This window comes from Haliotis cracherodii, unplaced genomic scaffold, assembly GCF_022045235.1.
Source record: "Haliotis cracherodii isolate W230 unplaced genomic scaffold, xgHalCrac1.p SCAF_5, whole genome shotgun sequence".
In the NCBI taxonomy this organism is placed as follows: Eukaryota; Metazoa; Mollusca; class Gastropoda; order Lepetellida; family Haliotidae; genus Haliotis; species Haliotis cracherodii.
Window position 1 is genome coordinate 11,911,544 of NW_027266308.1, and position 9,472 is coordinate 11,921,015.

At 40.3% G+C, this 9,472-nt stretch overlaps 2 protein-coding genes across 2 annotated transcripts; both read right to left on the reverse strand.

Moving 5' to 3' along the window:
* Window positions 1-331: 331 nt before the first annotated feature.
* Window positions 332-1,300, reverse strand: LOC139444294 (ELKS/Rab6-interacting/CAST family member 1-like). The gene has a single exon (XM_071225228.1). The coding sequence runs from the start codon at window positions 1,298-1,300 to the stop codon at window positions 332-334; it is 969 nt and encodes a 322-aa protein (XP_071081329.1).
* Window positions 1,301-6,362: 5,062 nt separating this feature from the next.
* On the reverse strand, window positions 6,363-8,369 carry LOC139442019 (glutamate receptor ionotropic, kainate glr-3-like). Its single transcript, XM_071222771.1, has 3 exons — window positions 8,130-8,369; window positions 7,684-7,949; window positions 6,363-6,576 (listed from the first exon to the last, which is right to left on the reverse strand). The coding sequence occupies exons 1-3, from the start codon at window positions 8,367-8,369 to the stop codon at window positions 6,363-6,365; spliced, it is 720 nt and encodes a 239-aa protein (XP_071078872.1).
* Window positions 8,370-9,472: the final 1,103 nt, after the last annotated feature.

A 9,472-nucleotide genomic window follows, 5' to 3' on the forward strand; every position in this document is an offset into this window, starting at 1 on the left:
TGTTTGTTATTCAACTCACACCATGTGCACTCCGCGCGGATTATCTATCCATACAAGAAATCAGAAGGAACTTCTAACTTGGTAATCTGTTTTGTTAAATCTCATTCCATTGTTCTAAATACCCTTGAGGCATTCAATTTTCCGAAACTATGTCTTAGTTTTATGTACAAAAGGTATACCACAAAGACAGTTCTCAGATTACTTTTTCCCGAATGTGTTCGTCCAAATACGACGTGATACAAAAGCCGATACATCTGAATGACACTAATGATTTTGATTAGAGTATCGACAATCATCGAGGTTGGAACCATGTATTCCCACAATGAATCTTCTATTTTCTATCACCTTGAAACCTATTCTTCGGCACAACTGGCTGTACGTACACCACGCTCTTCAGTCTCCTGGTCTTCTTCGTGGATTTCTTTATCTCAGGCTGTGTATGAGTTAATGTTTGAAAGGCTGCCATTATTTCATCAGTTTTAGCTTGCTGCTCCTGCTGCATCTTGTAAATTTGGGCTTGGGTTTCTCGCTTATCGCGTTTTCTGTCAGCTTCTACATCACTGATGCGGTTTTCCATTTCTTCTTTATCTCTCTTCATCACTTTTTTCAGGATAACTATTTGCTTCTGTTGATCCTCGATGCTACTTTTCAGCACAACATTTTCCGCCTCTAAGTTACCAACCTTTGCTTGTAATTCTTCAATCTGCTTCCTAGCCTCTGCAAGAAGTTGCTCCTTCTTGTCAAGCTGTTGCCGAAGACTGTTGATAGTTACCGCCGTTGCTCTACTTACGCGAGTAAGCTCCTCAATTTTTTTCAGCGTAATCCTCATACACTGCAATTTGTGAGAGACATCGCTTCTTAATACTCTTAAATCATGTTTGTTTGCACCAGACCTCTCAACTTCCTGAACCCTTTCCTTGAGCATTTCCATCTCATCTTTTAAATCAGTTGCCCTTTCACTGTCAGTTAATGATGACATCAATTCTTTTTCAGATGCACATGATGACTTTAGCAGCTTACCAAGTTCATCGTAACCCATCTCTTCCAGAGATTCAATAAGTCCTTGAAATGAAGTTGGTCCTCTCAAGACAAGTATACTTATGAGTCTCCTTGCTCTCTCTGGCCGGGAGGGTCCAGCTTCAATTGACTCTATGTCATCCATATCTATCAGTTTCCTTGAAAACAATTGTCCTGTTAGGTCCTTAGCTTCAATTTCCCTCTCGATGTCCAGGATGTGCTTCTGTACACAAAGTTCATCCTCGTATTTCATTCTACCTCTCATTGTTGCCATCTTTGCCATAATGATCCTTTATTTGTGTACGGACCGATTATCTGAAAGATAGTGTGCACATAAAACAAACACATCTTGGAATCTATTTTTCATGTGTGTAAAATGCTTTGTTCTTATAAAAAGTGTTAATTTGACAGTTTTGAATGGTTAACGTGTACATGTATTTTTACAATTGTTATTGAATTGCAGTTATTGAATTGAGTTCTATTGGACGAAATATAGGACGAGCAAAAGAAACTATAGCAAACTTTAACGACAAAATTAAGGGAACTGATGAAAATATACTGACAGTGTAATGAAGATAAATGTCTGTAAAAATCATTTCGGGCGTGTAGATCAATATCTGGTGTGTCCACCATCTTAGAGTACAGTATGCCATCAGGGTGTCATGCATGTGTCGCCCTGATGGCATACTCTATTTCATGATGTACTAATTTCATATAAAGTAATACACAAGAGACCTCGAAGTGTTTGTGATCCATGTAGATGTGATCTGTCGGGGGGCACGGGTGGCCCAGTCGTCTAAGGCGCCGCAATTCGCTGTGCAGAGTTGCGTCCCTTGGGCACACCAAAAACCTATGATTATGTTTCTAGGTTTGCCAGCACCATACCCATGCTTTTGGGTTTCACCGAAGTGGTAAACGTCTGAGACCTGCATCACTTCGGGCTTTCCTCTCACATTAATCACACACGCCGTGATATAACTGGAATACTGTTAAAAGTATTAAACCCAATTCACTCACTCACTCATGTACTTGCCTGTTAAACAAGAAACCAACCATCTTCCTGAGGCAAGAGAGTTAACTGACTTCAAAAAGTCCAGTTTCCACCTTTGCCGAACTAGGCTGGAATTAATGGGCTCGATCGTAGTGCCACCAGTGGCTATTACCAGTTATGTCCCTTCTATGCCTCTCCTATGGACCAATCACCTCTCGTATCACTTGCGTTTGCTTCACACCAAATGGTGGCGCCCAGTCAGGACAATCTGATCAATAATCAAGATCTGTATAGTGATAAAAGGGGTCTTACATTGCGAAATGCATCAAATCACGTGTGCACCTTGATTAAAAACATGAAAAGATTTGGAAAATATCTGCTGACAACGAGTTGGCGGTGCACATGCTTTGCAAATTCTGTAATCGACCGAAATCTGCACGACAGTTTATGAACCGGATTTCGATTTCGGTGCGCGATTTTGATTGGACTATGCATAGACTCGTTAGGCCAGCCAAAACGTAACTCCATTATACCAACCTAGTTCGGCAAGGGTGGAAACTGGACTTGTATAGCCAGTTAACTCTCTTGCCTCGGGAAGATGCAAACCAACAAACCAACCAACCAACCTGATCTTTTGATGTTAATTACCCTTTCATAAAGGTGAACTAAATAAAGGGCGCAAAAATTACAACTTGGTGATTCCCAGTATATGAAGTACGAGGGGTGGCTGAAACGTTCTGAACTACAGAGGATAGTATAGTACAACCTTAACCCTTAACAGGTCATATGTATTATTGACAATAATTTCCATGCTTACATTTAAACCAATTACACAACCACATATTTCTGAAAACATGAAACTGGCTACCTCGCTGTCATGACTGTAGCCAACTGAAAGTGCAACTCCAATAGACATCAATGCGAACTATCTGGCAAGCATTTTGAAAAAGACGTAATTTCTGTTGTGGCGGACTCTTTACACCACTAGGAGGAGGAAGCCCTTTACACTAGTTAGACCCAGGCACATCCGCATCGGTGATCGAAGTGTGTGGCTCTTGGAAGAGATTACGGGCAAATTATTGAGCAACCGACTCCATCTACGTTGATTATCATTGTTAGTTTTTTTCGCCACTTTCATAAAATAGAATATAATATTATTTAGAAATTATGTGGATTGTTCTTTTATACTCAATTACGACAGTAGAAAAAACATTCTTCATAAACAACAAAAGATAACATATAACAATTACTTGTATTCAGTTGATCAGAAATCCATTCTTGTGCATGGAGACATATCAATTAACCATATAAAGCTCTGCAAGTGAAATACAAAGCATGTAAACAAATCATATTGATATAGAAATTATGAAACTTACAGATACTTACATGAGAAAGAATTTGCTATGAACTAAACACCACTGAGCAAGTAATTAAATATGCTCCTTCCCAAAAAGACGTTTAAACATAACTGACCTACATGTCTTTGTCGGTAAGCAAACCCTCTTATCAGCTTCATTGTCCCTGGAAACTAATCCTGTAAGTAGATACAATAGATATTATCATATATGAACCAGTGGGTTTTGACAAAGCATGAAGATTGCTCACATGCAATTACCCTTCTGCTGCACGCTTATTGAATGTATAATCTACACCGAGGACTACAAACAAATATGATCCTACTATCCGAAGTTATTACCAAATGCAACAGATTCGAGTTCAAAGTACATTCTCATGTTTAACTATCTTTGACTATTCCACATTTTACCGTAACAACTAAGTGATATAACTTCCACTTGAGTTTGACAAAAAAAGACGTGTTTGCTAAAATGTCAGTATACCTCGCCGATATAGGTTTAGACATTATATCTCACAGATCAGTTGGATTAGCATTGTCTTTAGTAATATGTTACTGTCAAATTACAATATTCAATTTCATAGTTATCAATACCTGTTTGATATCATGATCTAGGAAGTCCTAAGGTTAACAGCGTGTTTTCTATATGATCTCTGGAGACCTTGACATTGACTGGATGTCACTCAAAGTTTATTCTACTCATATTACAAGCGCATGGTTGAGGAAAACAGTTTTGGCAACAACCTCTCTCAGATACAACCAAAGCAGCTCCGCTTCCTCTTCGACAAGAGGCTTCTGAAAGCCAACATAAGCATCCATGTTACAGTCAGATGGCCGTGTGTTTACTGTAATGCAGTTATTCCGATAGCTTGTACAATTTACCAAAATTTGGTTAGGCACTGATTTATACTTAAATTCAAATAAATACATTTCCATTATCAAATTAACCTCAGCTCCAAAACACATTTCCACAACCATAAGAAATATCAGCTAAAAAGTATCAATTGTACTATTCCGATCGTAAGTTTGTGTTTATGAATCATTCTCAAAAGGTGATGATACCAGGTATTCGTATGTGGTGAGCATTTCCCGTCCCACTGGTGGCACCCGTCACTAAAACATGCAAATGTAAGTCAGCAGTTCACCTGAAAAAACACGGGAACATGTCGTAAAGTCAAAATAGGGAATTTCATCAGACATCAGATTTCTCACTGATACGTCAAATTTGGAAACAAAGCTCTTCGAAATCTTCTTGGAAATAGCATATTCGATTGGACCCCTGAAGTCATGACACCTGGACACCAAAGACTTGAGCTGTTGGGATATCGCTTGACATATGCGGAGAGGTTGACTGTTGAAATCGGATTTCCTCGTTTTGATTTTGCCAATCCGAACAGAAATGCCGATGCATCTGCATAAATAAACAGATCAGCAAGAAGGTGAACACACTTGATGCCCATGGGGATGCCTACTTCTTGCCTAAATGTCCAAATTTCACATAGATCTTATGATGAGGAAGCCCAGCACCCGAACCTTTGAAGATAGATATGTAACTATCCCTATGGTCACCACGTTTGGTGACAAATGCCCTGTGGATCAAGGAATCAAGTGGAATAATGTTGTTCAGAGTTGAAAATCAAATGCTTTGATGTAACTGACGTTATTTTTTGAGATTACAAACATCCAGGCAAATCCTTTGAAGTTTTGGGGTATCCACAGAGTTTTAACTCCACTTAGGCCAAATGCTTACTGTGAATATTAGGAAAGTCCTTACTTGATTGTATTAATGATTATGATTAATCTCTGTGACACGGAGTTGGTGGTACAGTTGCTGGACCCCGTCATACCTCTCTCTTTTCTACGGATTGTTTATGAAGCTTGGGAATACAGTACAAAAAAGGAATACTCATATCGTCAGGTTTTAGAGTCAAAAGTTGATAGTACTGATTCGTTTGGTTTGGTCAGATTTCGCCCTCAGTTAACATACTGGCCTTATGTAAGGCATTATTGGATGTAACTTATACCATGTTATTTTCTCATAATAATGTAGTTATGATTCTAGTATAATGGTAATGCTAATTGAGGCCTTGTCAACTACAAACGCCATATTTGTGGAGCTTGTTTCTGGTTTGGCTAAACATTCCAAAGCAATGTCAAGAATATAGTTACCCTTTTGAACAATTCAAGAATTGTAGGGTAACACTGAAGTACCTTCGATCCCAATGGACTATGCATGGGTGCTGGTTCAGATCAAAGGTCAAAGCGTTTTACTGATGATCCACATTGCTGGGGAAAGAATACACTAACAATAATATTTTCCGTTTCCGTTCGCGTTTCCGAACACCCTGAGTGAGTGAGTGTGGTTTTTACGCCGCTTTTAGCAGTACTCCAGCAATATCACGGCGGGGGACACCTGAAATGGGCTTCACACATTGTACCCATGTCGGGAATCGAACCGGGGTCTTCGGCGTGACGAGCGAATGCATTAACCACTAGGCTACCCGACCTCCCCCCCCCCCCCCCCCCCCCCACCCCCCGAACACCCTGAAGTATAGGTCCTTTTACAAAAAAAAGGCATTCGCTAGACATTCTGTATGTGCTGATAAATGTGGTTCCCAACACAGTTGAGTGCCCTTTCAAAGACAAAAGTATACTGTCAAATATATAAGTCCAAGTCAAGATGGAATAGTAAATGGACCGTCCCTTATTTCTCTATTGAGTACATGGTGACGAATTGAAGGCACGCACACTAAAATATTCATGGATTTTTCTGAGTGGTTGTCAGATCATTCCATATTCTGTATTCGTTGATGATAAGGTTGTGAAAATAGATCTTGTGTCAATGAAACATGAGGACTTACATGACTGTATTTACAAAGGTTTATTCAAAGTTGAAGGACACCATTCTCCCTGATGTGAATAGAATGTATCCGAAGAACTGACAAACGTGTCATGTTTTGGAAAAGATACTCCTTTTTTAGAATGTCGAGCAATTGATGATCAATTACATGATGATAGTTTGTGCTTTGTCCATTCCACTAGGAGTGCAATAGCAGCAAGTGCAATCCCTCCACAAACGATAAGGAGTCTTCCTTCGACTTCCCTCAGTGTGATGGGCTTCTGTTGTCTCTCGGTAACACAAGTCAGGTTCTCCTCTGGGTTCCACATCTTCCACAGCACATCGAGAACTCCACTCTCCCATAGACTGGACATCCTAAAGACATTATGGCTAAATTTACATTTAGTTTGTGCAAGTCAAATATCAGTGAAATAGCGCATTCCACAGAAGGTACACGCAACAGATTCTTTTTATAATATTTCCAGTTGAGGACATATTATTTCTGAATTCTGATTGGCGGTCTTGTTTTCTGTTAGCTTATGATTTGGATGAGAGTACGTTCACCTAAATAACTCTTGTGATGCGTGTATATTTTCAAGTGTCTGAATCTTCACTGAAATGTCAAAAAACATGTTGTGGTTTGAATCCTTCAGTATGTGGTTATTCTTGAAATTTGGATTATGTTTGTTTGTTTGTTTGTTTGTTGTTTAACGCCGCACTCAGCAATATTCCACGCAATTGGGATCGATGACGTGTATCAACCAAGTCAGCGAGCCTGACCACCTGATCCCGTTAGTCGCCTTTTACGACAAGCATAGTCGCCTTTTACGGCAAGCATGGGTTGCTGAAGACCCTGTATGATCCGTATTGAAGTTATAGTATATAATATGGTCAAACAAAATTATATCTTAACTGGAGGATTGCTTTGTATAGATTTAAAATGATACTGGATGATAAATAGAATATATCAAAATTAAACACATCAGTGATCTAAAACATCAACGCCAGAGAATAAATGCTGCAGTCTCGCATTGACAACCAAAACAGATATAGTACAATTTACATGTATATGACAGCCTCTGTGTTTTTGTGTTAGAGCGTCCGCCCGGACAGCTGAAGGTCCTGGGTTCGATCCCTTGCAGCATCATACCAAAAGACGTTAAAAGATGGTACTTGTTGTTACTCTGTCTGGCGCTCGGCATTTAGGGGCTTAAACAAGGACTGGTCGGCTCGGAGTCAGTATACTGCGTCTGAATGGGGTATTCATGTTAAACTTCGGATGTGGGCTAGCATTATAAAATCGGCATTGACACACAAACACATTCGTGCATGCACGTCGCTATATAAGTGCAGTAATCGCTGACGCGACATTAAACCCCATTTAACCTCAACTCCCCGCTTGTATACATTGATATGTCGTATGTCAGCAGAACTTTTCAGGAACCTCACGCGTCAAAGGTTGATAGTGTAATATATACATACACTCCATCGATGTCTTGTTTCAGAGGAAAATCCTTCGGGACAGCAAATGCTAAATGTTCCCAAGATAAACGCTCATTCAGGTATGCAAGGCTGCAGTCCTCTCTGATATATCGTCTTGCAGAAAGTTCATAACAAATATATGCATATTTTCCCCTTTTAACTCTCTCTATATGCATGTCTTCGTCATTTGTGACCAACAGTGGGTCTTCCTCCTGAAATTTCTTCATCTTTCCCAAAAGTCGCTGGACGTCGGGTCTTTCTGAAGTCTAGGGCAAAAAGATTGATAGATCAATGCTTATTACCAATCAATATATACTGTGTCATAAAATATTATGAACATTTCTGCATCACGATGTAAGCAAGGCGTAATTTCAAATGTTAAACAGAGAGTTTGAACAATGATGAATGATAGTGGAATGTGTTCAAGATTATGAAAAAAGACCAACCTGCAGAATGCTGAATGATATGCCGCTTGTTATCATCCCGACATCATAATCACTATCCACTAGTTCATTCAAGTTAAGGAATGGTGGTTGACGGGTCTGTGCTGAGAGGGCAGCTATGAGGTTGGCGCAGTATGTGGACGTCATTATCACCACCAACAGCCACCACGACGCCATCAGTGCCTTTCCAGCGCTACTTCTGAGACGGACGCCTCTATCTGTAGCGGCTATAAATTCATGCATCAATGTCTCGTTCCTTTAATTCATACATCGATTTTTTGATAACTGACATTGTTCTTTCCAGGCCTGAAGATGTTGGAAACATGTAAGTGAAAACACAGAACTATATATATATACTCAACAACAATATTCCTGTGCCACCTATATTTTAGTCCGCCCGGAGAGCGGAAGGTCCGGGGTTCGATTCCCGAACGCGTCATACCAAAAGACGTTAAAAGATGGTACTTGTTGTTACCCTGTCTGGCGCTCGGCATTAAGGGGCTAAAACAAGGACTGGTCGGCTCGGAGTCAGTATACTGTGTCTGAGTGGGGTATTCATGCTAAACTGCGGCATGGTATCTCAGTGGGCTAGCACTATAAATCGGCATCAGTCCGGAATAGTACAAGCAGCGACACACACACACACGTGCAAGCACGTCGCTATATAAGTGCAATAATCTTGGACGCGACGTTAAACCCTATTTCACCTTACCTCACCACCAATAGTTTAGTGTATTTTTCAAACAAGTAAAGTTTGGTTTTCAATATTGTAGTACATTTATTGGATCAAGTAACATTCCATGCAAAAGTTGACTTTTATGTAAGCCCCATGCATTTCACTACCCAAGAATGGATATAAAAACATGTACGTGAACGGGATTCCATATGCATTGTTTAGCATCGTGCTGACAAAAATCACTCAGAAAAACAACAAAATTACGCAATTATTCAACATTACGAAATGCCACGCCTGGCTAGTGGTATGCTTGAAGCAGGATCGCGTCAACGTGACGTTGCAAGACAATTTAACGTCCACAGAAACACCATTTGGTGTTATGGAAACGTTGGCAACAAACGAATGCAGTCAGCGACCATCCTTGGAGAGGCAGGCCACGCGTAACCAATAGTAGACAAGACAACTGGATTCGAATAACACACCTTCGAAATCGAGTCCAGCCAGCAACAGTGACTTCGACGAATATCTTCATAAACCGTACGTCGTCGCCTCAGATGTGCAGGCCCGCCAGACGTCCCATTTTGACAGGAAAGCACGTCTACAGTGGTGCAGACAACGTCCACGCTGGACAGCCATTCAGTGGGGACAAGTTCTATTCACTGACGAGCCC

What these genes read in the sequence shown, in the direction of transcription:
- LOC139444294 (XM_071225228.1), bottom strand. Translation starts at nt 1,300, where the DNA reads ATGGCAAAGATGGCAACAATGAGAGGTAGAATGAAATACGAGGATGAA.
- LOC139442019 (XM_071222771.1), bottom strand. Translation starts at nt 8,369, where the DNA reads ATGCATGAATTTATAGCCGCTACAGATAGAGGCGTCCGTCTCAGAAGT. An exon ending in TATCATTCAGCATTCTGCAG is followed by an intron (nt 7,950 to 8,129) that starts GTTGGTCTTTTT and finishes TTTTTGCCCTAG; the next exon opens with ACTTCAGAAAGACCCGACGT. An exon ending in AAACAAGACATCGATGGAGT is followed by an intron (nt 6,577 to 7,683) that starts GTATGTATATAT and finishes TAATGTCTTTAG; the next exon opens with GATGTCCAGTCTATGGGAGA.